General features: G+C 44.4%; 2 protein-coding genes and 2 long non-coding RNA genes across 5 annotated transcripts; 3 read left to right on the top strand and 1 right to left on the bottom strand.

Moving 5' to 3' along the window:
• The first annotated feature begins 1 nt into the window (after position 1).
• Positions 2-15,511, top strand: LOC124342991. Its single transcript, XR_006919069.1, has 4 exons — positions 2-485; positions 557-1,038; positions 1,190-1,385; positions 15,492-15,511. It is a non-coding gene; the product is annotated as an uncharacterized LOC124342991 (long non-coding RNA).
• Positions 1,762-9,201, bottom strand: LOC124342642 (leucine-rich repeat-containing G-protein coupled receptor 4-like). Its single transcript, XM_046795708.1, has 7 exons — positions 7,521-9,201; positions 6,971-7,123; positions 5,975-6,078; positions 5,724-5,857; positions 3,493-3,823; positions 2,319-2,511; positions 1,762-2,231 (listed from the first exon to the last, which is right to left on the bottom strand). The coding sequence occupies exons 1-7, from the start codon at positions 8,118-8,120 to the stop codon at positions 1,773-1,775; spliced, it is 1,974 nt and encodes a 657-aa protein (XP_046651664.1). The 5' UTR covers positions 8,121-9,201; the 3' UTR covers positions 1,762-1,772.
• A 265-nt stretch (positions 15,512-15,776) lies between the features above and the next one.
• LOC124342989 lies at positions 15,777-16,908 on the top strand. Of its 2 annotated transcripts, XR_006919067.1 has the most exons (4): positions 15,777-15,997; positions 16,072-16,223; positions 16,301-16,489; positions 16,566-16,908. It is a non-coding gene; the product is annotated as an uncharacterized LOC124342989 (long non-coding RNA). The 2 variants fall into 2 exon arrangements; XR_006919066.1 differs by having other exon boundaries at positions 16,072-16,489.
• Positions 16,909-21,051: 4,143 nt separating this feature from the next.
• LOC124342560 (protein timeless homolog) lies at positions 21,052-27,519 on the top strand. Its single transcript, XM_046795552.1, has 15 exons — positions 21,052-21,246; positions 21,325-21,659; positions 21,742-21,876; positions 21,949-22,602; positions 22,669-23,228; positions 23,363-23,541; positions 23,808-23,870; positions 23,931-24,003; positions 24,083-24,293; positions 24,411-24,553; positions 24,648-24,733; positions 25,842-26,057; positions 26,140-26,532; positions 26,634-26,824; positions 26,928-27,519. The coding sequence occupies exons 1-15, from the start codon at positions 21,150-21,152 to the stop codon at positions 27,312-27,314; spliced, it is 3,723 nt and encodes a 1,240-aa protein (XP_046651508.1). The 5' UTR covers positions 21,052-21,149; the 3' UTR covers positions 27,315-27,519.
• Positions 27,520-27,535: the final 16 nt, after the last annotated feature.

Below are 27,535 nucleotides of genomic sequence, written 5' to 3'. Positions count from 1 at the left end.
TTGATTATCTAGACGTCGCAGAGTGCTTTCATTTCTCTTCGAACGAAAACCGTAACTGTTAAGCTCCCGTCCGAAAACCGTGACCGCCGCTCGAAGTTCCATTTTCCGTGGAACTTTCTGCGTGAAAGACGTCAAGACGCGCATCAGCGACAAAGACCTAATCGTTCATCGAACCTTGACTGATGGTGAACCCATCGATTTCCACGAGAACAAGCCAGGCAAAGGAAAGCCCAAGAACCGGATGCCTCTTCCCAGTTTGATGCGAAAGTCGACCCTCTCCATTCGTTTGATGCTGAAGGAATTCCGTCTCCAGCTGCTGAACTACGCGCCTACGACTTCCTAATGCACATCGTCAAAGATTGTATGGTTCGTTTGAAAAGTTAAAACCACGATGAAACTTATTACTTATGGGCCGTAAAGTTTTTCATGGAGTTCGCAATTGCGGAAAATTCCGGGCCGAGTTGGTCAGCCATAAGACGATTTCGGTAAGGAATCATTCTACTTTTCTAGTTTTAATTAAAGTTAAAAAAATAACAAGTTATTCCATTACATCCAGACCCAAACGTATTCGGAATCGATTTTAGTGGGCAAGAAGAAAGCTGCTCTGTGGTCCCGTCGCCTTAACGTCACTCTGTGCGCCTACCAGGAGTTATTGATGACGCTCAACGGCTCTGAATCCATCCGCAATTCGTCTGGAGCCCTAAAAGCAACGTCTTTTATGTGCCAGAGTATCGCGAGATGTGCCTCGTTTTGCTTCTCAACTACAAAGAAAATCAACACTCGCTAACTTACCTGAAAGAATTTGGTCGAAACCAATCACATCTTCTTGAAACTCTTTGAACAGTTCGCAAAAAGCAATCGGCATCTGGCCGTCCAGAACAAGTTCTCGAAAGAAGAGCAAACCGAAGAAAAGAAAACGCCTCCGCCAACTTTCAACGAGATTGCCAAGGAAATCAGCTCGGCCTTACAAGAAAAACCTTCTTCTCTAACGGACGACGTTGTTCTCTTTGACGCCGATTTCCCAATAGATGATCAAAGGTAAACGGATTCTGGCAAGTGACAATAGTGACGAGATAATTGAATTACGACGCGAAAGTTGTTGACGCGATTTATTTCAATATTTCAATAGCAACGTATCATTTTTATAAATTTCACAATTCTCAATCATTTCATTTTCTCGGGGGTGTAGGGTTGTATAGCCATGGGCAAGATCAAAAAAAAAAAGAAAACTGCTGAAAGAAACCGAATCCCATTCGGCTGTGGCTCTGCTGGGAGCTTGTCGTCAAGTTTGGCCGGAAGGGGAAGTCGTTCGCTGCTCCTGAAGTAGATCCAGAAGGCAAGAACTGCTTCGTTTTACGCCAACTCTTTTCACGCCGATTTACCGAGTAAGTGAACGTAGATATCTTTTCTTTAAACCGCCTCCACGACCCTCCATTACTCTGCCCTCCAGCTGCTTTAAGTTTTCAGGGTGCTGGTCGTGAGAATAGGGGTGGGGTAAAGGCGCGAGGAAATCGATGGCCCCCACACACACACACACACACACCCCATCATTCCCACTTTTCCGTTTGTGCCTCTAGGTGTGAATGTGACCGGATCCCGTTTTGATTTGATTCCGGGCTGTGCGAGTCATTTGGTCGTCTATGTGTGTGAGTTGTGTGAGTGTGTGTGTGTGTAGCAGCGTCGACAATTTTTGTTCCGTGATTTTATTTCTAGATTTCTGGGATTTTTCTTTTTGTCGGGATTTTATTTTTCACTTTTATCCTGGTGCACACTTATTGGTGCGGCGAAACGGCCAGTAGTAGGCGCTCGTGCTCCGTGTCGTTTTGAATCAGGACCGTGCTCCAGTGATCGAAATCCTCGGCGGGAATCCAGCCCAATTTGACGACATCCTTTTGCGGCAGGTGAGTCGTTGCGCCGTCGACTCCGGCGACTCCGCGCCGGTTCCACACGGCCGTCGTTTTGCCACGGTGCGATCGTTTCATGAACCGGTCGGCGATGATGAATAGGACGACGATGAGGACAGACAGACTCAACAAGGCGCCAACCAGTGCCAGCGCCTGTTGGGGCGACTTGCCCGCGGCCGCCACTTCTTCTTCTCCGTCAGTCGACTCTGACGCTTCATTAGGGCCATTGTGCGAGAATCTCATGGCGCTGTCTGGAATCGTACTGGTTGACGTCTCCGATGCGTCCAATACTTGCGTTACCTTGGCAACCATCGACCTTTCGTCTATCTGTGAATTGGCCACGATTTTTTTTTTTTTTTTAGAAATAACACACAAAACCAAAAAATTGGTCGTGGACAATTTTATTTGATTTACCTTTGGTTGATCGGGAACGGTGGCGATGATAACCTTGACTACAGCGGTCAAGTGTCGTAGCCTTTCGGCGTCCGCTCCGGGGATGACTAGCGGGTTGTCTGACAGATCCAGGAAGCGCAGCCGGACCAAACTGCCAAAGACGTCGCTGCTGACGTGGCTGAGTCGATTACTCCTCAAGTCCAGTCGAGTCAGACTGTGCACATTTTTGTTGTTTGGTTGTTTTTCAAGAGAGAGAGAGAGAAAAAACAGACGAAACAATCTTTAAGTTGGGTTTTTTGTTGGCCCGTAAAAATTCTGCGCAAACACACACACACATACACACACTCGAGTGCAAGATCAGCAAATCTTTAGGGGATTGGATTGGATGGCTATAAATGCTGCTGATGTTTTTTCCGCGTTTTCTAGTCGGACGATTACGACCCATCGTCAACATCCCAACTCCCCAGAAAAAAAGTTTTCCTCCTTTACTTTCTGGACTGAGAAATATCCCGATGGATTTGGCGCTTGTTTTTTTTTCGTGTTGGTTGGTTTCCCTGGCCATTTTCTTATTGCGTCTTTACATCTATCTATAGTCTACGCTCTGGTATTTCATTCGCCTTTTATTCGATACTTTGCCACTGTTGATTATCTCCCCATTTTTCATTGGGCTTAACGACTGACCAATAAAAAATGGTCTTTTCATCCTGTTCATCGGACGTCGGCCTCGATATTCACCAGGCTGATAAAATCTTTGCTCTTTTGATGTTATCGGACGTTCCAATTTCAGGGCCGTCGCAGTCTCGGGATCGCACTGGTAGAGAGAGAGAGAGAGAGAATATTGCAGCAGCAGATGTCGCACGCTTAAAAGCTTTTTGGCGGGTGGGGGGGGGAGGGGGATTTAGTTAATTACTAATAGCCTTTCGAATGAGGGGTTGGTATGGTTCTTTAACGAGGTTTAATCATGGCAGAGAGAGAGAAAGGCGTATAGCATTTGGGCTGCATTTATGGTCCCCATGAATAGTCGAAATTAGGAGCCGTCGGACGACGTCAGACGCCAACTGGGGGGAGATGAAGAGAATCCACGAAGTCGACGCCGGAGTAAATTTTCTCTCTCTTGTTAGCTCGGATGAAAGGTTTTCTTATCATCGGTGAGGGAACGGAAAAAGATGGGAGCTATAGAGTTAGACGGACTAACCTCGTCAGTTGATGGAAAGTGCCCGTCGCGATCGAGACAATAACGTTGCGCGCCAAATGAAGCTGATCCAATCGTCGGAGACCGATGAAATCTGCAGCCCGTAGGGCCGTAATTCGATTGCCCTCCAAGTGCAGTGACGAGAGAGACGTCGAGGGCAGACTGACGGGGACGTTGCCCAATTGGTTGCCGTTGAGCGAGAGCTCCTCCAGCAGGTCCATCCGGCCCAGGGCGTCTTCCTCGATGTCGACGATGTGGCTGTCGTCCAGCAGGAGCAGCCGCACTTGCGGGACGCTCTCGAAATCCCCGCGATGTAACCGGCTGAAATTGTTGCCTGTGTCACAATGGAGATGCAACCAAACAGAAGAAGAAGAAGAGCCAATCATTTCTGCTCCGACAATGTCGATGAAAATTCGATTAGAGATTTAGTTATCCCGCTCCTTTTTTTCTTTTTTTTATTTCTCCCGCCCCCCGTTGCGGGCGGAAGAATGCCGTTTGCTTTTGTCATGTAAAATAAAAAAAGACGAGATATCGATTTCCAGCATGGTCTCTCGAGGACCCTGCTGTGCACAGTCTCCTTCAAGTTGCTTGAAAGGCACCGCTGTGCTGACCGAAACATTCTACTCTCAATATTGATTCGCACCGTCTGCCACATGTATGTGTGTGTGTACTCTACCTACTCCGGTTCCCTTTCCTCCCCCGTCCTTGTGTGTAGGTGCCCATCTAATACTTATTGAACTTGAAAGGCCATGTTTACTTTTATCTCGATATAATTCAATACATGGGGACAGTGGGGAAGGAAAAAGGTCTACGGACCAGAGGGGCAACTTTTCCCTATGATGGAGGTATTTATAGGCCTAATGCTTTTGAGGGCCGTCAAATAGCTAGTCCCTTTTTAAAAAATAAAGTCGGTCCTTGCCTTGCTGATGGCGTATGACCTTTCACAGCAATCTAATAAAACATGAATTGGTAACGGAGTCAAATCCTATAGTCTACCACATCAAAAAGATAGGGGCCCTGCTCTCTCACGAGCTCGCCAAACTGTCTGTGGGAAAAACTTCTTGCGTGTCGCCCATTTTGTTTCCAAAGCTCGGATGATACCCCCCTCTCCTCTTCCGTTTAGATGGAAAATAAAATAAAAAAAGAAGAGAGAGAGAGAATTCTTTATAAGATGTCACGTCGATTCACGGCAGGGTGGAGAAGGTTATAAGGGGAGGGAAACAGCAGCAGTAGAGAAAAAGGGTTTCTTTTTTCATTTTATCTTCCGCAAGGCTTGACAAAACAACAACAACAAAACAATCCAACTGGAATTGAAAGTAATATTCCCCTCCCACATCCGATTATTATTGCTTCACGACAGGGTAGTCTGCCTAGTTCAAGAATTCGGTTCCCTTATTTCTTTTAAAAAATAAAAAGGATGACACTAGAAAAAGCAATTTAAAAATTTATTCCATCCCAAATTTTGTCGTTTTTAATATGTCGGAATATTACGTCAATAGGTGGGAGGGGGTATAGAGACGTCGGTACGGTGTAGTTATTCCTACACGAAACGGCGTTTAATGTCTCTATTCCTTTTAGGGATGAAAGTCTTTTTTTTTTTTTTTCTTTTTTTGTTATGTTTTCTCCTGCCCTTTTCTATCTGTTGTATATCTACAGCGTGATTCAATATTGTCGAGCAACGTCGTGTAAAAAGGGTGGGACTGATTGTATTTCGGTCCGTTGCTTTTCCTCGTGTATATCCCCAGTGTGCGCCAAGGAAAGGAGTCCCCCCCCCCCTCTTTACTCCCGACTGTTGCGCTACTTGCCATTAAGGAAGTTAGGCGCCGGTCGATAAATATATCTCCACCGAAAAGTTGTTTTATTTTTGTTTAGCTTCTTTTTTTGAGAGAGAACTAGGACGAAACCGTTCTCTGGCTATTAATGATGAGGAACTTTGATACTCGATACACTACTACAGCACACACGAGTGGTATCAAAATGGGGAATAAGATACTGGTGGTGTGAGACTATAGCGAAAGAAAGGGGAAGGGGGGCAACACGATTTTATCGATCCGCCTGTTTTGTTTTGTTTTTTCTATTTGTTTTTTCGCTCCTTGTTTTTTCCTCGTGCACTCTCACGAACGGACGGACGGACGGAGAAAAGGAGAGGGGGGGGGGGAATAAAAAGAAAAATATGAAGATAGATGGATCCTCCTTTTTTCTTTGTACGGGTGAGGGGGTATTTCTTTTCTTACCTGACAGCCGGAGATCCCTGACGTAACGAGCAATAAGACTTGGCACACTGCGAAGTCCGGCCGAGCTCATGTCGACGTAGGCCGGCCTGGCGGCAAAAAGGTCGACATGTTGTATTTCACCCAGTGGATTACAACTAGTATATGAGCGAGGAGGAGCGAGGAAACAAAAAATAAATAAATAAACATTAAGCGTTTTTTTTTTCTTGGCTAAAAAGAAAAAAAAAGTTTTGGCTCTCATCAAGATTTATTACCTTAAGATCAGGTGGGCCAGCTGGCCCAATCCTTGAAAGGCACTCTCCGCAATGGCGCCGATGTGGTTGCCGTCAACGTTGAGGAACTGCAGTCGGCTCACACCCTGATGACACACGCAATTCAATTCAATTCAATTCGGGGGCAAAATTGACGGAAAATGTTTGTAGATCGAATGTTGACGATATCTACAAGAGTCGGCTGCGGCCCCTTTTCTCCCCGGAGCCCCAGGCTTGGGAATTCTATCAAAGGAAAAATGCTGCGCATCCGGTTGAAAACGACAGTGAATCTATACCCATTTCCGATCTATCTTGTATGCCTCGACATCGATAGAAAAGTTAGAAGAAAACTCATTACTAGCGAAGGGGGGGTCTACTCTCTCTTCCTATTTATACGAATGCGCAGAGCTCAGCTTTTTTGATGGCGCCTATTCAATCGTCGAGCGTCTTCAATCAGTTTGTTATATAAAAAAAGGACGACCGGCTGCTGCTGCTACTACTGCCTTTCTATTTATACAGCATGTGTACATGTTTACGAATCCCTCCTTTTGAGAGCTAGTCTTTTCTGAAAGAAGTTTCTGATTTTCTGTCTGCACCAACTAGAAAATAAAAAAACGGAGGAAGAATAAAAAAAAGAATAACCTTCCGCTTTTGAAATCATTTCGTCTCGTAACCCCCGGGAATTTTTCAGTCGCGAGTCAATTCATCATTTCAATCGATGTGAGATGATTTTTTATTTTTTCTGTCGAAGAATTTTCTCAAGAATGGAAACAGAGAACCTCACTCTTAAAAATTTGGAAAAATAAAATAAAAAAAGGCCAAGTGAGAGGATGTGACGAATTTCATGGCGGTGAAACTTTTGCTTCCGCTTTTGCCAAGCGTCAAATCATCGCTTTCCTCCGTCCCTTGTCTTTTTTTGGGGGCCATTCTTTTGGGAAGAAGACGCTAAGAAACTCTCGATAAAATGTACGTATCATAGGAGATGGATATTCTTTTTACTTTGAAAATGTCTGGTCCAAGAACGGCTAGGGCGTTGCCTCTCAAGTTGAGCTGCTCGAGGGTGATGAGCGTCTCCAGCGCGCCGTCGATCAGCGTCAGTTTGTTGGACGACAGGTCCAAACTCCTCAGCCGGATTAAACCTGTCAACATGTTCTGCGTCATCCGCCAATGATGCCCCCCACCACCACCACAATTCCGAAAAGAAAAGGAAAAAAACAAACAACAAAAACAAACAGGCCGCATTAGAGAAAACGGGAACAACAACAAAAAAGGTTTTTCAACAAAAGAAAAGAGAGAAAGTGGGCCAGCCCAGACACGATCTGTATCGATTTACAACCTTAGACATCTCTCTCCAAAACCGGGCTCTTTATTGGCGTAAAAATTCTAAGGCAAACTTGAAAGCAAATGGCGGGCAAATTCAATTACAAGAGTTTTTTTCTTTCTTTTTTGATTTTGATTTTCTAAAATAAAAAAAGATTAAGATCGTCGTGGGTTGGCTATAGCAGTATAGCAGCTAGCTGAAAGTAACAAGTTTCGTCAAATAGTTTACCTGCGACAGAATTGTCAACTGGTTCTGACTCAAGTCCAGTCGCTCCAAGTTGGAGTGCCGGGCGAATGTGCCGGCTCCGATGGCGGCCAGACCGCAGCGGACCAGGCTCAACTCGCTGAGTCGCTCCGTGCCGTTGAGGTGGGAGTAGTCGAGCCGCTCCAGGACCAGATCACGCACGTCCAGCCTTTGGATTTTCGTGGCGGACACCACCGACCAAACGTCGGACGGGATGGCCGCCGTGTTGTTGTTGTTGTTGTTGCTGGAACTCCTGTTGACCCAAACGACGTCGTCGTCGTCGGTTCCAGCGCAGCTGACGAGTGACGAATCAAAATCGCAGAAACACGTCAACGGGCAATAGTGTAAAGTTGTTGTTGTTGTTGTTGTATCTGGGGAAGTAGGGCCAGCTGCTCGGGTTCCGTTGGTCGATCCGGCGGTGGTGTCGGTCGTGTTGGCCGCCGACACGCAACACACCGACGACGCCAATACGAACAAAGTGCAGGCCGCCAGCGATTTCATTATGTCGAGCGGCGGAATGGGCCTCAGACGGACTAGACGAAGCCCCAACAGTCTGGTAATAATAGCGGGCCGGCCACTTCTCATCACTTCTCTCTCTTTAATATCTCTCACAGTGTTGTGTGTGATGGGATCCGGCTGTTGGCAACGACTGCGGATCGTTCACTACTGAAGCTACTGCCACTGATGCTCTACTATCATTCGCTTGATGAATTTTCACTCTGGTCCGCAATGGAGTCGCAACGTCAGGATAGGAATGAAGCGGATGCTTTTCTTTCTTTCTTTCTTTCTTTCTTTCTTTCTTTCTTTCTTTCTTTAGCAACTGCGCCGAGTCAATTTACGTGGAAAATGAACTCACTGGGATGGCACGCGTGTGTGTGTGTGTGTGTCTAAAAAAGAGGGTTGGGGAGGGGGGTAGCTAGATGTTAGTGGAGATGTTGTTTGTCATCAATCACTTCAAAGAGAGACGAACTGGAATGAAAGTAGTGATAGTCGGCTAGTGTGCAGCACCATTCCGGCTCTTCCATGGTTCGGCACTACCATGCTATACGACTTTGGTACAGCTACTTTCTTCTTCTTCTTCTTCTTCTTCTTCTTACTTCGATCTCTAGCACAGCACGCAGACAAGTTTTCTCTTGTTTCTCTCAGATCATTCACGGATGAGTCGTCTTTTGTACACACCACCAGGGGACTAATAGTATACAGCCCAGTGGTGCATGCTGGGGTGCTGCAGGATCCCCGGTACCCCAGTAGTAGATGTTGTAGTCCACTAATCAACAGAGAGAGAGAGAGAGAGAGAGAGAAAGGCGAGACGCGTGCCACACAACAACTTGAATAAGATGAATAGTCGGCCTGATTGGAGACTGGAAACAAAAGAAACAAAAAAAAAACAGATGAATGGATGCGGCAGACGAGACTGACAAGAGTCACACAGGAGAAAAAGAAGAAGAAAAGTCTAAATCGTCCGGGTCGATGAGTAGTATTGCCGATGCCGAATTGCCGCCGAGATGATGATTTTTTCAAATCAATTTAATTAGGTTCGTTAGCTATGATTTCACGACGGGCGAAAACTTTTCTTTTTTCCGGCTCTTTAAGATCTTTTTGGAAGAAGAAGGAGCAGCCAGGATCCGTTCGCTTTGCTAGACTAGCCGCTACTGGCAAGTTGGCGGCCTCTGACCGTCCCTTTTCAAATGTTTTGGGTGTATAGCGAGGGGAGGTGGGTTGTGTGGCGACAGGATCGCACATCTGCGCAGAGCTGGCGCTATGAGTTTAAAAAAGAAAAGGAAATCTCTTCTTTCTTTCTTCTTCTTCTTCTTCCTAAAAAGTCATTGCTTTCCAACACATGGGACGTAGGAAAAAGGAAGTACCAAGGACCTTTTCTAAGGCTCTTAAGTTGGATGATAGGACCCGATCCCCTCATCAATGGCCATTAAGAAAAAGGGTACGGGAGAAGTAGAGAGAGGTGAACAACATCTGAAGGCAAAGACGCAAAACCTTTGCTGGCCAGAATGTCCCCTGGATCAACTCCTCTCGACTGCAGGTCTCCTTCTGATGCTCGTCAACGACAGTAGTGGGAAAATCTTACGACTATGATAATCTTGGCTCTTTTTCTGATAGCCAGAGCCCATCATTTTTATTATTTTTGAGCTGCTGCCCCCCCCCCCCCCTTTTTATTTATATGATCCTGATTTACTTTGATATCTTTTTTTGCAATGGTCATGACCAGTTGACCCCCGCCGGGCCAGTAAGTATTCATAAGAGCAAACGTCATTTTGGCTCAGTCAATCAAAATGAAAAGAGAAAAAAAAAAGTCGTTCGGAGGGTTGGAAGTAAAAAGAAAATTTCAATTGCAAATGACATGGCCATTTTGAGTCTCTTTTATCTGTTCTTCACCGTTGGCTTCCGTCGTCCCTCCCCCTTTTTCTTCTTCCAGCAGTTGTAGTAGTGTACATGTAATATAATATCACATCGCCCGCGAGTATATATATATATTTCTATATAATACTGGGAGGAGAAGGATATATGTCTGAAAGTACGGGACTGGATGCGTGTCGTGACTCAGTGGGGCGTGTTATAACCTCTTTTGGTCGGTGGTGACGTTGGCTTAAGAAAGAAGAACGGTCTCTCCTCACTCGGAGACAAGTCGGATGATATCCTCATCTTTTTTTTCTCTTCTTTCTTCTCTTCGTATATTTCCATCGCTTCTTCTTCTTTTCTTCTTCTTCTTCTCTCCACGCCGAAATCGTATATTTACGTATACGTACATAAGTCTCTAGTATAAATCTCTTTCCGCCAGTTGCTCTATTTACCATTTATTTGGTCGGGGGGGTTGAATCTTTTATTTTTTTTTTTCTTTTGCTCTTCCATCTCATCAACTTTCTCTAGCCCTGAATTTATAATGAGTAGAGTACGAGAGAGAAGATGGTTTCATGGGTGTGTGTGTGTGTACAATATCTCGCGTGTGTGTTGACGATGAGACTCCAGCAGCGAAAGATGAAACTCGAGCTCCTTGTTTCTATATACACACTCGACTTATTCTTGTTCTTAACGGCGGGTGCGTCACGGTCTGCTGAACTTTTGTCGCTTAGTTACACAATTTTTTTATTTTTATTTTTTTCTCTTTTTATGAAAATTCACAGCTGATTTTGCTCGTCGAATTTTTACATCTTTTGTCGCAGTTTCTCGTAACGTAAAAGGGCGATTTTGTTTTGCTTTTTGTTTTCCCCCGCGCCAGACCCGAATTCAATTTCGCTTTGGGGATTTTTTAAAATCCCCTTACATCTGTGGGGGAGGGAGGGATCCTAATGGCGAAGAAATTGGGTAATTATAGTGCCCGTTTCGGTGAAAATCTCGGGGATTTTTAATACCAGCTATTAGACATGGGCATAGAGGACAAGGAATAGTGGCAATAATAATATGTTCCCGTCAGGGTAAGAAAAAAAAGCAGAACTTTCCCTCGGCGCTTTGGGGGGGTGGGCAGAACAAACCCCCGCCCTCTTACCACCGCAAGGATGACAATAACGGGGCCGGGGAGATTGCGTCGTAGAGCATCACAGCAGCAGCACAACATGCGGAACGATCTCGTCAAAAGGAAATACGACCGACCAAAAGTACCGAGTTTTTTTCTTTTTTTTAGTAGTAGTTGTACAACTCTGTCGTGAAGGGGGATACTTCTCAAGACTAACTGACACACAGCACCGAAAGGGGTGTGTAAGGAAGGGGGAGTATTCTCCCTCCCACCGACGCCACCCATAGGTGATCGATACGCAAACATTTGAAAAAAAAGAAAAAAATAAAGTCAGCGGTGCGGTTGCTTCCTGCAATCCGTGCACATATACGCAACGTCTGTGTATTATGTGCGCTATACTTGGCCGCCTACCCCCCCACCGTTATTATTTATTTATTCTGAAAGTTTTCATGTCGGCTAAAGATTTCCAGTCCCGTTTTTCTCTCTCTCTCTCTCTCGGAAACCGAATTCCCTCGGAACATTTCCCCAGCACCCGCAGTTTTGCCGCGTTTACTTGCACGGCAGGAGCCGCGCTTTGGCGTTCGACGAAGAGAGAAGAGAACAAACTGGGCGTCAGAGATAGGACGGGCGGCCTCAGCACGAGAGAGACTTTGTCGACATCTTTTATGTATGGAGAAAAACCTTTTAGAGTGGGCGACATCTATGCGCATCAGCTCCGGCCAAGAGTTGTGACTTTTGTCAGCCCCAACGCAATTAGACATCTATCAAACCGGAAGCGAAAAAAATAAATAAAAATAAAATAAAAAGGAAGGAAGTAACAAACAGCAGCAGATTACACGTGGCAGGTCATGGAGATTTTTGTTTTGGCCCAGCATAAGTGAGTTTATATATATGGCCGTCGTTTCTGGTTGGCCAAAAGAGCGCGTTGACCATGACGAATGGGACCTTTTCCTCTTCTTTATAAATATTACCGTCGTTTTATCTCGTGAAATTATTTAAGAAGAAGGAGGGGGATGGGTTTCTTTCTTTACGTCATCAATTGATATACAGACGCAATTATTTCAGGATAAGCTTATTTTTTGTGTGTGGGAGTTATTTATTTTCGCCCAGTGTCCAGGATGGTTTCCTCCTCCTCCCCCCCTTTTTTGTCTTTGATAGAAAACACCCACCCCGTCCATCACGCTCGACTGATTAACTTGATTGATATTCCCGGAATTGCCTGGCAGCTTTTCTTCGACGCTTTCCGGTTGCGGTGGTCCAGTTGTGTGTCTCTTTTTTGCGGAGGAGGGATACGATTCCGCCAGCGTCTTTTGACAAAAGCAGAGACACAGAGAAAGGAGGATGGCCAGTGTGTGTGGATGTGCATGTGACGTGCTTGGAATACGATTCAATTACCTCGTGCTTTTTGCCACCCCACCGGCCATCATCCAACACCCCCCCCCCCACACCCACCCGCACACATCAATGACAACCGCCAGAACCTCGATTCCGCACGCCCCCCCCCGAACCCCACCACTACTACGCCAAGCTGGATGGTGCGACGCGTGAATAATATGAGGTCATTTCCGGATGTAACGAGGGGTAGGAGGGGAGGGTGAGGAAGCAAAAAAGAGAGAGATCCTTTCCCCGTTTGTATACACACACATCGCTCTTAGGGCTATATAATATTGGAAGTTAGTAGAAAGGGGGGGGGGATATTTGTGTACAGAGACGTACTATACCGAAGGAGCGGCTCCTTTTGGCTCCTTGCAAAGTAGAGCCCTCGGTAATATCTCCCCTTGCAGACGAGGCAGCAGCACACATCAATAGCCTCCGCCTGTCGTATTTCCCTGTTGGATGGCCGACGACCCATTCTCTGCTTAGTGTGTGTGTGTGCTTTTCTCTCTCACTCTGCTCTCCATCAAAGCTGGATTGCATCCCCGCCATCTTCCTTAACGATCTCTCCCCGTATTACCTCGCTCAAAGTCCAATAAACCCACCACCCCCTCCGTCACCCAATCTGTCCTCCTCCTAGCTGCTCCTTAGTCGCCGGGGGACCAATCGGGTTATAGAAAACACCACAGCAAAGCGAAAAAAAGATTTTTCTCTTTTTATTCCGGCGGCTCCATCCGTCTTGGGGCCCCCGTGACTGGGTGGGTTGACGTCAATCATCTCTTCTCACACACGAGCTCCTGTGTTTTTCTTTTTTTTTCCAGTGAGGAGATCCTTACAGGAGCAATCATCTAACCTGTCCTCTCTATCCTCTCATCCGCCATCCAAAATAATGAATAAATTGATTCATGGCGACCCGGGACATTTGTCTCGTTGCCGAGAGGGGATTTTTCTCTCTCTCTGCTGGTTCGCTCCGGTGAATAGACAAGCAGTGCACCCACACTCACCCCCAGCCATCGAACCCCGCCGCAGCAAACACTGCCATCGTATTATGAGGAGCTCTGCTAGTACTATAACGGAAGACATTGAGAGATGTGTAGACTCTTTTGTGAGTGTGCGTGTTAGTAAGGGGGGTGATATTAAGATGATGGATTGCTCTACATAATAACACGCACACATTTTGAAATTTTCCTACCCTCCCGACCAATTTCTTCTCCTTTTTTTTGTTTGCTTTTAGCCGATTTCCCTTTTTATTCGGGAGATATGCGTGCCATATGTTATTGTCTTATTTTTCCCGTCACACCCAGGCGAAATAATAGAGAGAAGAGAAACAAAAATAACATCGTCGCTGCTGCTGCTGCTGCTGCTGCTACTACTACACTCGACACTAGCAAAATTGCTTTTCTTGTCTTATACTCCGTCGCTGTCGCCGTCGGGATAGAGTTTCGACATTGTGAAATGGGGGTAAATCTTTCTCGTCGACAGAGAGAGAGAGGGACGGAGAAATTGTTGAAATGGACATTTTCCTATTTTTCTTGTTTGTTTAGCCGGAAACGGATATGAATGTACTACTGTCTTCAGGTTCTGATTGTAATCATCTCTGTGCTCCTGAGTGTGTCTCACATGAAGTGACTTGAATGTCATCCAAATCAAAATAATAATAAAAGAAAAAAAGAAAGGGGGAAAATGTCCTCCCCACTACTTCCGGATATCAATGCAGGACCCCCCAGCCGTCCTCCAATGTGTGCCGGAGAGAAAGAGAAGGAGGTGACTAATGATGGAAGAGAAGGTTTTTATTCCCTTTATTTATTTTATTTTTTTTTTTTTTTTGTCGCCGTAGTGCTGCTGGAGCTGCTCCTGGCAGGGGGTTGTGACATCGAGAGATCGGCGGATCCATCAGTGTCGGGCTCCTTCGGTTGGAACCAATCACGATTCAAGGGGCCTTCTTCTTCTTCTTCTTGGGTCCTGCGAGTTGTGTGTGTGTGTGGGTCTTATAATGAGAGTGGAGGAACCTTCCATCTCGATGGATGGCAACGCAACTTGGTGTGTCTAGTCTTCTCTTCTCGCCATTTCAATATGTGACGAAAGAAGTTGACGGGAGACGTTTTCCCCTTCATCGGGAGAAATTTTCGGGTCGGGCTGTTTTCTTCCGCTTTGACGGCCACACACTCCTATACACTCGGATGTCTCGGGAAACTTTATTCGACGAGAATATATCCCGATGCTTTTCACTACATTTCCCCGAATTCCTTCAATATTCAACGGCAGAGCAGAGCAGAGAGAGAGAGAGACGGGAAAAAATGCGAAAATGAAAGTGCTCCATCCACCTATTCTCCTCGCGAAATATTTAACCCGTTTATCTAACGTTAGGAATTCATTTCAACGTCTGGATCGCATCGCTCCTTAAAAAAAAAAAATGTTGAGAAATTTTATTTATTTTTTCTTCTTCTTTCGTCGTTCGAGAAATGCAAACTAATAATTAGGCCATTTCTTTTATTCCGTTTGAAGAAGAAGAAGGCGTGGGGGGTTTTCGGTATCGTAAAGTTTTTCCCTGCGTCGGAAACTTTGATATAATCATCTCGGTTTTTTTGTTTGACCCTGATGGCGCAGCTGTCTTTGTTCTGATGATATATAGAAAAAGAGAAAAGTCCTACTTCTTCTTCTTTTGTCATGCGAGACTTCTGGAAGACCGTGAAATATCAGAGAGAGAGAGAGAGAGAAGTTGGCCATCCGTGGCTATCGATCATCTCGTCACTTGAATTCGGGCGTGAAAGAGAACACACACGGAGGAATAAAAAACCAGAAGGGACAAAAAATTGAGGGGGACAAAAAAAAACATTCGCTGGGGAATCTATTCTCCTTAGGGGGGATCAAGAGGAGATTCACGCTGGGAAAGAAATGCATTCGTTTTTACGTGAATTCCATCATATATCGATGCGCTGCATTTGGGGCTCATCTTTTTAGCATTTAGGACGAATTTGAATTTCCCGCCTTGTTTTTCTCTGAAATCTTTGATATCATCAGATTGCATTATTATAGCTGAACTGAGTGTGTTCTTGTGTTTCCCCTTAATCAAGTCACTTACTCCCGACTTTTGTCTCTTTTCTTTTCTAAAACAGGATCGTCGCTGTGGCGGGGGCAAGGGGTCCGCAACTCAAATTTACTACAATAAAAAAGGTAAAAAAGCAAAAAAAAGTGAAAAAAGGAAAAAAAAAGGAAATTTACTTTACGTGCTAAAAGAAGGGCGCGCGCGAACGAACCCCCCCTCCTCCCCATCCCCTCCCTACCCTTTTATTTTCGCTTGAAGGAAAGCCTATCTCACAAGTAAAAAAGGAAAAATAAAGCAAGGAAAAAGTAAAAAAAATAAAAAGTAAATTTGAGTTGCGGACCCCTTGGGCGGGGGAGTCTGGAAAAAGTCTCTTGACTTTATTCAACGACAATATCTATTTACCGGTCGAAAGTTTTTGATCGCATTTCTCTCGGTTCACGCGGTGGTGTACATACTGGTGGATTTTAAGCATAACGACACGCGATGGCCGACCCAGCAGCACTAATTATAAAAGCTTCGGTATTTTCCAGCTGTGCTGTCCTGTCGCCCGCCCCCAACGTGAAACTGATTCAACTTGTATGTATGTACATGTTTTATTTTCGTTTTTTTTTCTTTTCTCTTTCACGTTTTCTATATTCACGTGTTATAAGGTTTGACGGTCTCCCAGGTCGTGCACTTAGACGGGATAGTCGGGTGCTGGGGGAGAGAAAAACTCGTTGCCTGGAAGTGCTGTGCTGCTCTCTCCCTTATACCTTGAGGCAATTCCGCAGAAAGGTTTCCAGCCCGGTCCATTACCTTTGAGGTCGATCTGCTTTTGATGACGATAGCAACCGTTTTTCTATACATATACATGCCAGCCTTGGTTGTGTGTTGCAGCAGGAGGGCGTTGGCCGTCCATAACAGTCATCAATGTCGATGGCGCTCAGGATTGCGTGCTGTGCCGGCCCAGTGTCTCTTCCATGTCGACTCTGAGATGAACACTTAAGATATTATGGCCTAAAAAAAAAAACCCCTTCTCTCTCCCGTTTTCGATTGTCACGGAATAAGCCAAGACGGACGACGGCCAAAGTAACGGCTTCTATAATTTCCTGTAAAATGTTATCGCAATAAGAAATGAATTTTGTCTTCTCTCTCTCTCTTCTAGGAGCAGCTCCGCTAAGATGACTTTTCTTTATCTGCAATTCAATCGGGCGGTTGGCCATGGCGACAGCCAATAAATCTGTAACATCCAATCTACTAGCTACTATACTCCGACCGCTAAGCGAATCAATTCCAGGTGCCGTGCAACTTCTCTGGGTTCGTATTATTTTTCTCCTCTCAGTTTTCCTTCTTCTTCTTCTATTGCCGATCATCTCGCCATTTTTCTACACACATCCCAGTTTCTTTTTTTCTTGTGACTGGTGAGAAGAGGATGATACCCTTTTGGAATATGATATGTATATGACGGCTGCACTTAACGACACTGGTACTCCTTTGATATTTCTTTGACGTCGTCGTCGTCGTCGAGTTTTTCTTTGTCTGCTCTTTTAGCAGCGGCGTCACGCCTTCGACTCTTTTTAAATCTCAAAAAAGAAGGCGGCAGTAGAGAAAGAGAAAAGGAAGAAGAAGGAAGATGTACGTCGAGGGCTCCTTTTGTGCCTGTCGATATCGATCTGTTGCTTTGCAAATCAAATAACGTTGACGAGGCGGAGGCGGGACATGGCCAAGTGAAAAAAAAAGATGGTCGTCGTTGCATCCCAAACTATTTTTCTAGTTGCGCGGGTCAAACTGAATGGAAGGAAAAAAAAAAAAGAAACCCACATCCCAATCGGATCAATTGAATCCAATGATGACCGAGAGAGGCTAGCAAGATTTATCCGCGGTTCTATCGGGTTCTATATACCGGGCAATCGATTCCGATTTTCCCTTTTTTCGGTAGTTGGACTGGTGACTGTCCCCCCGGTCGCTTTTTATTCTCTTATTTATGGCCGTCCGGAGCTAGAAGTAGTATAGCAGTACAGTAGTAGTAGTAGTACAGTGTATTATACAGTATTTACCGAGCTAAAGGATTTCACGGAGATTTGGGGGGCACAAAGATGCGGGACGACAAAGTTTCAGACGTGCCTGGGTCGACATATCTGCCGCCAAGAGCCCGGGAGTGTAGTCGTGATTACAATTCGTCTAGTCTATCTTTCTCTCTTTCTTTCATCCACCCATATTTCTGACTGCCACTGTTGTCGACACAGTATGTCACTTTTGTTTGTGTTATTTTTTCTTTTGATGGAGAGAAAGAGAGCCAAGCTCAGCAGGAAAAGAATTTTTTTGTTTGGTCCCATATCCCATACCGTTGAAAAGGGAAACAGCAACGAGGATTACCAAGACGAAAAAGACCGTTCTCCCCCCCTTCCAACTTTGGTAAATAAAACATCAGGGAGACTGAGGTACATATATATATCTAAGGCTCTCCTGCTGCTGCTGCTTCCGTCTATCCAGCCTGAGTTCCGTGCGCACTTGCACGGTCCAACCGCGTAATCTCTCTCTTGCCGCCAGTATATACGACATAGAGTGTACGGAAGCCCCCCCCCCCTGCTGTTTGTACATTGCGTTCGTCGTCTTTATCAAACGGTTCAACCCCAACAACTTCTTCTTCTTCCACATAAAAGCACTTTGCGTCAGTGGCGCTCCCGGTGACCCACCACCAATAAAAAAACAAACAAGTATCAATTAGAAGGATTTAGATTTAAATAGCCCGCGTATTATTTACCTTTTTGTTGTATGTCGTAGCTGTCCGCAGTCTAGTCTAACGTGAATTTTCGGGAATCCAAATCTGGGCTGATTGTTGTTGTTTTTTTTTCTTCCATCGGTGGGGCGAAACAGTTGACGTACGAAAAAAAAAAAAAAATATGTTTCTCCTCGGAGGGAGAGAAAAACGTGTATATAATTCAATTTCACGCTTGTCTGCGACGTCAAGGATCAGGACGGAAATGAGGCAATGTAAGATGGACTCTCTTCATCTTTTTTTCTGTACTTCATTTTTCCTCCTTTTCATTTTTTTTTTTTGCTTTTTTATTCTTATAGGCTTGGAAGACTTATATGATTTCTCTCCCTCGTGTAATCGTGTATGTCAAAAGGAGCGCCAGCGGCAGACAAAAGGGACGTGATGAGTTTAGGCGAATGAACTCGATCACAAGGACGGCGGAGATGGCAGAGTAGCTACTCTTCCTCCCTTTCCTTCTTTTTGTTTCGTGAGTCGAATTCCGCCTTCTTTTTATTTTCTTGTCTTTTCCCAAGCAATTTGAGACCAGATGAAACGACCAACTGCCACTATGTATAGGCCGCGAGTGCTGCCCTGTCGCGGTAGACGTCTCTTTCCCATCTCTCTCGTGATTCGATTCGATTCTCCCATTTTTCTCGCGGATTCCTCCGGCCTTCCATCATCTTCTTCTTCGGTCGCCAATAACCGTGAATTTAATTTCGACCAATATGAATTTTTGTTTTAAAAGCAGATCTGAAAGTAAATCCAGCGGTCGGCAGGGGGGTGAGGCCTACCGTTTCGATCGATACAGTCGGAGGAACAAACGAATAGGAAAACTGGTTCCAACAAAGGAAAGACGATGCGATATCTGTTATGGATGTTAGTGTATAGCTCTCTAGCAGCCGTTATAGTTTGTGTTAGACTCTTTTGTCGATCTCTATCACAAACAATAGGTCTAAGACGTCGTCCTATATAGTCTCTCACCTTTTTATTTTTCAAACACACACGAGTCAGCCGTTACCCAGATTCAGACAGACGGGGGCTGATTATTATATTTTTTTTCCCGTTTATTATTTCAACGGGAAACTTTTCCATCGGGGGGAAGACTGCATAGCTGAGGGATCCCAAAGTTTCGGATGGCGTATATCGAAAGGAGTTGGTGCTAATAAATATCGGATTGCGTTACGATGTCTTTTTTCAAGCAGGAAGCGCCGGGCTCGAAGAAGAATGGCACTTTTTTTTTTCAATTCCCGCGGGAATTCACAAATCTTTGGCGCCATCGCATTTTCTCTACCCCCCTTGACTATGCGCATTTGTTGAAAATTTATCATCCGATTTTATTAGCCGGAGGGGGTTAGCCATTACTGTCGTCTATCACGACACCCCTACAGCGCCAAAACTTCTCCCTTCTTTGTTACACCGACCCATTAACTCCGGGAGTGGCAAATTTCTTTTCTCTTTTCTCTCTAAAAAAAAAAAAAAATGGATTGAACATGATGAAATTCAAAACGGGTGGTAGATATGGAAAGCAAGAGCGGAGCCAATTGCGCAGCATCCAATTTAGATGATGGACGCGGTACCAGCGCTCGCGCTGACATCCAACAGCGTGCAAATGAAATTAAAAGTAGATACATACACGCCAAGCGTCCCTCCCCTGGGCTATTACAGGCCAATTGGATTTTTCCACCCACCCTCCGTCGTTCACCAAGTGATGAGCTGCAAGTGAATCACGGTGAAGCGTTGCTGGTGGACGCTCAGCAGCAGCAGCAGCAGAGGGCACCGTGAGAGAGAGAGTTGCCAGCAGCAGTTTACAGGTTATTTCAATTGATCATGGATGGCCGACAGCGCGTGGACGTCGAGATGGACCGACGGGGTGCCAGAGAGACAGAACTGAGGAGATATAGCCACTGGCCATATGTGCGCGCCATGTCATCAAACATTTAGCGAATCAATAATGAAGGCGGCGAAATGGGGAAGATGAAAAGAAGGGGGCAAAGAAGAAAAAGAGAAATGAAACTTGATGGAATTCTGCATTGATTATTGAATCGAGGATTTCAAATAATAGATGAAAACACGCAGACACACAAACATATACGTCTACAACACATCGACCGGTTATTTTCTCTCTCTTTATTCTAGCTTTTAATTTTTTCCCGTCTTTTTCTCATTTCGAAAAGAGTGGGCGCTGGCGCGCAGCTAAACGCCGTGAGAAAGGAATCAAATCAAACCACTTAGAGATATATTTTTTGGGTTGTTTCGTTTTTAAACTGGCGATAATCTTTTGAAGTAAGGGACCCAGATGTTGCCATACTTTCCGCTCAACTTGTTTCCATATTGCTTCGTGTGATTGTTCCAGTTGGGTTTTGATTTGAGCGAGCGGTTTTGAATGCCTTGGGAAATGTGTGGCAGATTCTAATATGAACGAAAAATGCCAGTTGGGGGGGACGACGTGATTTTTTGTACGCCATCTGGCATCGGGAAAAATGGTCGTTCACAATTTTGCTGCCATCTTTGGCGCGGTTCACCAAGTGTACTCACCAAACCATGGGCACATGGAGGAGATGGTTCCCACTCACCATGTTCATTTTCCCATAAGGGGTTATCCGCTCTTGAGTCGATCCATAAGAGGGCTGTGTTAATTTCAGGCATGTTGTCCCTAATCGAGATTTTCGACCTTTTCCAGACCTGGCAACTCAGCATCCTAACGTTGTCTATTTATTTTAAACATGAAAAATAGTTCCACTCAATTTTACCAAAAAATCTTTTGGAACTCAATTCTTTATAAGTATTGATAATACACTGAATAATTTTTAAATCAATATAACGTCTACTTTATTTATGAAAATTAATTCATGGCTTACATGCCATTTACATGGCAACGTGATAACTCAGCAGACGATTTTTCAGCTTAGTTTTGGCGGTTATGTTGGCGACTGAACACAAGTTTCGGTCTTAATTTTTATTGTTTGTAAAATAATTGTTTTGTTTTATAAAATGGTAACACCTTTCATGAAAGCAGAATTAACTGCTGCAGTTACCAGTTTGGGTTATACAGAAGGAAATAAATATTTCAAAGATCAATATTGCCTTGGTAATAATGGGATTTAATTGGGACCATCTCCTGCACCAAATGTTGTAATTTCAAACATTGCATTTGATTCTTTTGCAGAGGCCCTGAAGGATTTGATTCGCTATCTTCGAAGAGATGACGATACCATCGGAATCAGAAGAGAACTTGGACAGATGAAACTTGTTCAGACTAATCTGATACCTATTCTTTGTGAATATCACAGTGATGAAGCCTTGTTTGATGTTGCACTTCGTCTTCTCGTGAATCTAACAAATCCAACCCTGTTGTTATTCAACGAAGAGATGCCAACTGATAAAGTTGAGAGAAACTATTACCTGCAACATGTTGGCCATTTACAGAGTTACAAACCAGTTCTAGCATCTGATAAATTTTGGATGGTTTTAACTGATAAACTCAAGCTGCTTTTAGTCAAAGTTAGTTTTTAATTTGGTAGACCTTTTAATTTACCCAGACTTACAAATAAATTATTTAGCTAAAATTATTCCACTCTTTCAGGAGCCAGAAGATCGAATGGAAGATGACAAGCTGTTAACAGAAAGAATTCTCATTTTGATAAGAAACATCTTAGATATCCCTATTACACCTGAAGACGAAAAAAGAACAGATGATGACGCAAGTGTACACGATCAGGTATGATACAGACTTGATTAACGATTGACCGTTTATTCACAGTTTTCGTTCATTACTAAATTAAATATTCAGGTGCTATGGTCCATGCATCTCTCTGGAATGGAAGATGTTATCATTTATCTCGCGTCTAATGAAAATGAGCGTCACTTTTGCATGCATGTTATGGAAATCATTTCTCTCATGCTACGTGAGCAGAATCCCGCTTCTCTTGCTCAAACAGCTGCCCAACGTTCAGTTGCTGAAAAACAGAAGGACACGGAAGAACTGGTGGCCATGGTTCAAAAAGAAAGCAGCGAACGGGAAGCTAGATACAAAAAGATGACCGCCTCTAGAAGTTCCATATTTCGTGGAACTTTCTGCGTGAAAGATGTCAAGTCGATCACTGACAAAGACCTAATCGTTCACCGAACTTTGACTGATGGTAAACCCATCGATTTCCACCAGAACAAGACAGGCAAAAGAAAAGCCAAAAACCGGATGCCTCTGCCCAGCTGCAATGTGACACGCAAGTCGACCCTCTCCATTCGTTTAATGCTGAAAGAATTCTGTCTCCAAATGTTGAATGGCGCCTACAACTCCCTGATGCACATCGTCAAAGACTGTCTGGTTCGTTTGAAAACCCAAGATCACGATGAAACTTATTACTTATGGGCCGTAAAGTTTTTCATGGAATTTAACCGCAATTGCGGTAAATTTCGGGTCGAATTGGTCAGTGAGACCATGTCGGTAAGGAACGATTAATTGTGTTTTCAATTACATTCAAAGGAATAATGATAACTTCTCTCTTATTAGATTGGGTTATTCCATTACATCCAGAACCAGGTTCAAACTTATTCGGAATCAATTACGGTAGACAAGAAGAAAGCTGCTCTATGGTCCCGTCGGCTCAATGTCGCTCTGTGTGCCTACCAAGAGTTATTGATGACGCTCAACGCCATGGATAAATACGGCTCTGAATCCATCCGCAATTCGTCTCGAGTCCTTAAAAGCAACGTCTTTTATGTGCCAGAGTATCGTGAGATGTGCCTCGTTTTGCTCCTAAACTACAAAGAAAATCAACACTCGCTGACCTACCTGAAAGATTTGGTCGAAACCAATCACATCTTCTTGAAACTCTTTGAACAGTTCGCAAAGGGCAATCGTCATCTGGTCGTCCAGAACAAGTCAAAAGTGCCTCAGAAGCGGAAGAAGAGCAAACCGAAGAAAAAGAAGTCGGAGGAGGAAGAAACGCCCCCGCCAATTTTCGACGAGATTGCCGTGGAGATCAGCTCTGCCTTACAAGAAAAACCTTCTCTAACGGACGACGTTGTTCCCTTTGACGCCGCCTCCGATCTCCCGATGGATGATCAAAGGTATACGAATTTTGGCTAGTAACAAAGTCACAAATTACGACGTGAAAATTGTTGACGCAATTTATTTCACTATCAACGTAAATCAATTTTGTATAAATTTCACAATTGTATCATTTCTTTTTGTTGGAATGTAGGGTTATAGCCATGGGAAAAATCGTAAAACTGCTGAAAGAATCCAAATCCCATCTGGCTGTGGCTCTACTGCGGGCTTGTCGTGAAGTTTGGCCGGAAGGGGAAGTCTTTGGTGCTCCTGAAGTGGGTCCAGAAGACGAGCTGCTTCTTTTACGCGAACTCTATCATACCGAATTACCGAGTAAGTGATCGTAATTCAAATTATTCGCAGTAATCGACTATTCTAGTTTACCATGGGTTGTTTCGGTTGTTTGCGTTTTAACTCTTTAATGCGTTTAAGAAAAAAATGGAAAAAAGTGGTTGAACAACGTGAGTGGAGGAACTTGATGGATGACAAAGCTATAGCTAAAAAAAAAGCATTTCTTTATTAGCTGCTTTGCATTTAAGAGTAATCTTCTTTTGTGAAAGTCTTCATCTTAAAAATTTTGCCGTCCTTTTCTTGAGTAGATGTTGCAGGGGAGGAGCCCAATGCCGAAAGCGAAGAAGAAGATGCTGACAACAAAGAAACGGGTACTTGTTCAACTTCTTGTACTGTTTGGTATTGAATAAACTTTTTAATTTTTACTACAGAGGAAGAAGAAGAGGAGATGTCGACAGTCAGACGGAGTGAAAAAGAACTTCAATTTGAAGAGTTTATTCGCAGGTAAAATGTATCGTACTTTTTTTTCTCTTTTTGAATGTAAAAATAATCGGATTCATTTCTTTGTGCCATCTGGGAATAGATTCGCTCACAAAAACGTCGTCAAAAGTTACTGCCATCTCTTGCGAAGTTACTCCACCAACACGACTTTGACAAACCACTGCGTGATCAAAATTCTCCACCGGATCGCCTTCGATTGCAAAATGCCCGCCATGATTTTTCAGTTGTCCATTTTCAAGACATTCCAGAAAATTATGGACGATCCGCGGGCCAAAACTGAAACTACTGTCAAAGTATGGTTTATTGTCATTCTATTTCGACTTGTACATTTTATTTTTTTGGCTCCTAATCTCTCGTCCTGTTTCTTTACATAACTTTTTTTTAAACTTTTCTTCTTATTGTGCAATTAGGAATTGTACAAGTTTGCTATTTACATCATGAGAAAATTTGCGGAAACGGCAGAAGTCAACCCGAAAATCTTTGTGGAACTGTTGTTCTGGAAGACGGCCCGCGAGGCGGCCGAGATCGAAGTCGGTTACGGCAATGTCCAAGAGTAAGAAGCGACACGAAATTCTCATTATTCATTTGTCATCTTAATTATTCGTCGAATTTAAAATTAAAATAATCTGTCCTGTTTTTGATCAAAGCCCCAGCTCGCGTTTTGGCTGGAGCGAAGAGGAAGAAGATGAATTGCAGCGGCTCCATCAAGAATTCAGAGACGTCCAAGAAGGGGGTAAATAACGAGCGCTTTTTTCTTTTCCTTTTCTTGTCGTGCTTCCCGGTTATTTTGACATCGAATCCGTCTTGTGATGTCCGAATGGGAAATAACTCTTGAAAAACTTTAACAAAAATCTCTTCCGTTCCCGCCTTTTCAGTCGGCGGTTTTTTTATTTTAAAAAAAGGATAAAAAGAATGGAGAGAACAACCCCCCTCTCTTATAGTTTTCTTCTTTTATTTCACGTGGGAAATGTTTGTCGCCCCGGGACCAAAGTGTTCAAAGGGCGTGAACTAAAAACAGTCCGTGAACAACCCAAAAAGTGTGTCGTGAGAGAGGTATATTTTTTGCTGTGAGATGTAAGAGAAAGAGAGGGGGAGGGTCCTTCCGGAAGCATCCAAAATTAGCCAACTCTTGACAGACGTACATGGTAGAAAACAAGACGACGAGAGATAAGAGCAAAAGAAGAATAGGCAGGAGCACGTAAGTGCAAAGGAAGAATATAAAATCTAACGAATGTGTTGAAAACGTGAAACGCCATGCCCGTGACACGCCGCCGACGACCAACCAGATGAAATAGTTGCGCTCGTACACATTCCGCATGGGAATTTTTTTTTTACTAAACTACAGCGCTCCATTTTTCTTACCCCCTCTGCGATCCTTCAGTTTTTTCAGAAAACATGTTCCGTCAGCAGTCTATCCCCCAACATCTCTTTTTTTTTCTTGCCGTACTTAATCGTGACAGGATTCAATTCTTCGATCCCGTTCCTCGCATTCCTCCGTGTTAACGCGTATACATTTTCCACGTTCCGTTTCACGAGAATGTCCGTTTCTCGGGATTCCAAATAGGGGCAGCAGTATTAGCTGGGTAGCACCGATGAAGGAATCGATTTTGGGAGAGGATTATTTATGGCTGTGACGAAGGGATTAAGACACTGGATGGAATTTTCACGTTGCAACGGACCTGCGGTGTAGGTCGGGTCGTGTGATGAAATTTTCAATTCACATTTGAATGGTTTCCGTTACGCTCACCTTATTGCGTACGAGTCGCATGCTTTAGCCTTTAGCCTTTATTGAGGTCACAGTCTTGTCGTTTGGTTTCATTTACTTTAATTTAATTTAATAGAAGGAGACGTCGTGGATCGAATCATGGCCAATCTGATCAATCAGACCCGCAGTCGACGAGTCATCATCAAGAAAATGAAAGAAATGGGTCTCATTATGGACGCCAAAAGCTTGGCTAAGACGAAACGATCCTCCAAAATCCGCCCGTCCAAAGAATGGACTGAACACGAAGTGGAGGAGCTCAGACGCATTTTCCCTGAAGTTCGCGAATCATCAGGTCTATTCACTTTTGATAATTTCCCATCTTCTAGCTGAGAGCTTCAGGCGCTCAACTTTTTTGTTTTCTCCGATTGGTACAGATCCACTTGGAATGCTTATCGACCGGCTGCCCGTCCGGCGTGCCAAGAATCGCGTCCGCGAAAAAATCATCGAGCTGGGCCTGGTGGAAGACGTCAAAGAGTTACGAAAGAAACGTCCAGGTAAATCAGCCAGAAGCAAGGAATCGAACCGCGATGAATCGGATTCGGAGGACGGCCGAGCCGAGCCCAGGGAAGGACCTGCCGGACTGGTGGATTCCGAGTCAGACGAAAGTGAAGAGTCCGACGAAGGGGAAAGCGACAACGAGCCTGTCAGCAAGACGAAGGAGCTCAAGACTCGACATCGACCCAAACAGTACGGATTCGCCTTGAAGAAAAGCGATTATTTTAGTCCCGAAATGTTAGCAGCGCCACTCCGGCAACTTGTCAGCGACGGTGAGTTTTTGTTTTCTGTTTTTTTCCCTTTTGGCCGCCGCCATTTGGCGCCCATACTTTACAGGCGCAGACACTTAACTGGTTTCGATAACTCTACGCAGGCCGTAAAGAAGGCTTAGCCTGGTTGGTCGAGTGCCTGAGTGAAACCCTCGAGGATCGTGAAGATGGAGAAGGCGATGAGGAGGCCATCCCTATAGTCCCGCTCACGGACATTTCCAACGACGCCATGGAGGACCACACCTTTTTGAAATTTATCGCCAAATTGGGATTGGCTCCACCCGCCAGCGAACAAGTTCGTCTCTTTGATTTCTAAACATAATCGTTTCAACGCCGCCCAACAGTTTTGGAAGGAAACTCCGTCATCCGTTTTTCTTTTTTTCCGCGTCATTTTCTAGGAGCAATTCTGGCGCATCCCTTCCACATTGACTTCAGCTGATCTACGTTCCAGGATCGATTTTCTAAAAGGGGCGACCGATTCCGTAAGTGACGGAGATGCCATGGACGATTTGGCCGGACCGGTCGAAACGATTGCCAACACCAACAGCAGCAGCAGCGCGAAACGAGTGGCTGACGATCCAATCCCTTTGGGCTCTCAAAAGCGTCGCCGCATCATCAATTCGGAATCTTCAAACAGCGAAAGCGAAGAACCGCCACCGGAGAAACTGCAAGATGTTGAACAACAAAAGGTCGAGGCTGTTGTTGATGCCGAAACTCCGTCGACAGCTGCGTCAACAACAAGTCGCAAACGGTTCGCCATCGTCGATAGTAGCGATTCCGAATGAAATGATTTCGATTCTTTCGAAAAATACGCACATGAGGAATTACAACAACAACAAAAGAAAGAAAAGTTGCAGCGGAAACAATCAATGGCTTTGTTTGTCTCCGCTTTTTTTCAACTTTTTTATTTTTTCTCAATTCTCCACTTGGAACGTATATTGAAATAAGTTTGTTTATCGTCTCTTTGCCAAATACACGGGCTTAACCAAGTCTCAGCGGCTGCGAC

Source organism: Daphnia pulicaria, chromosome 6, assembly GCF_021234035.1.
Source record: "Daphnia pulicaria isolate SC F1-1A chromosome 6, SC_F0-13Bv2, whole genome shotgun sequence".
Lineage (NCBI taxonomy): Eukaryota > Metazoa > Arthropoda > Branchiopoda > Diplostraca > Daphniidae > Daphnia > Daphnia pulicaria.
This window is presented reverse-complemented; position numbering and strand designations above follow the sequence as displayed.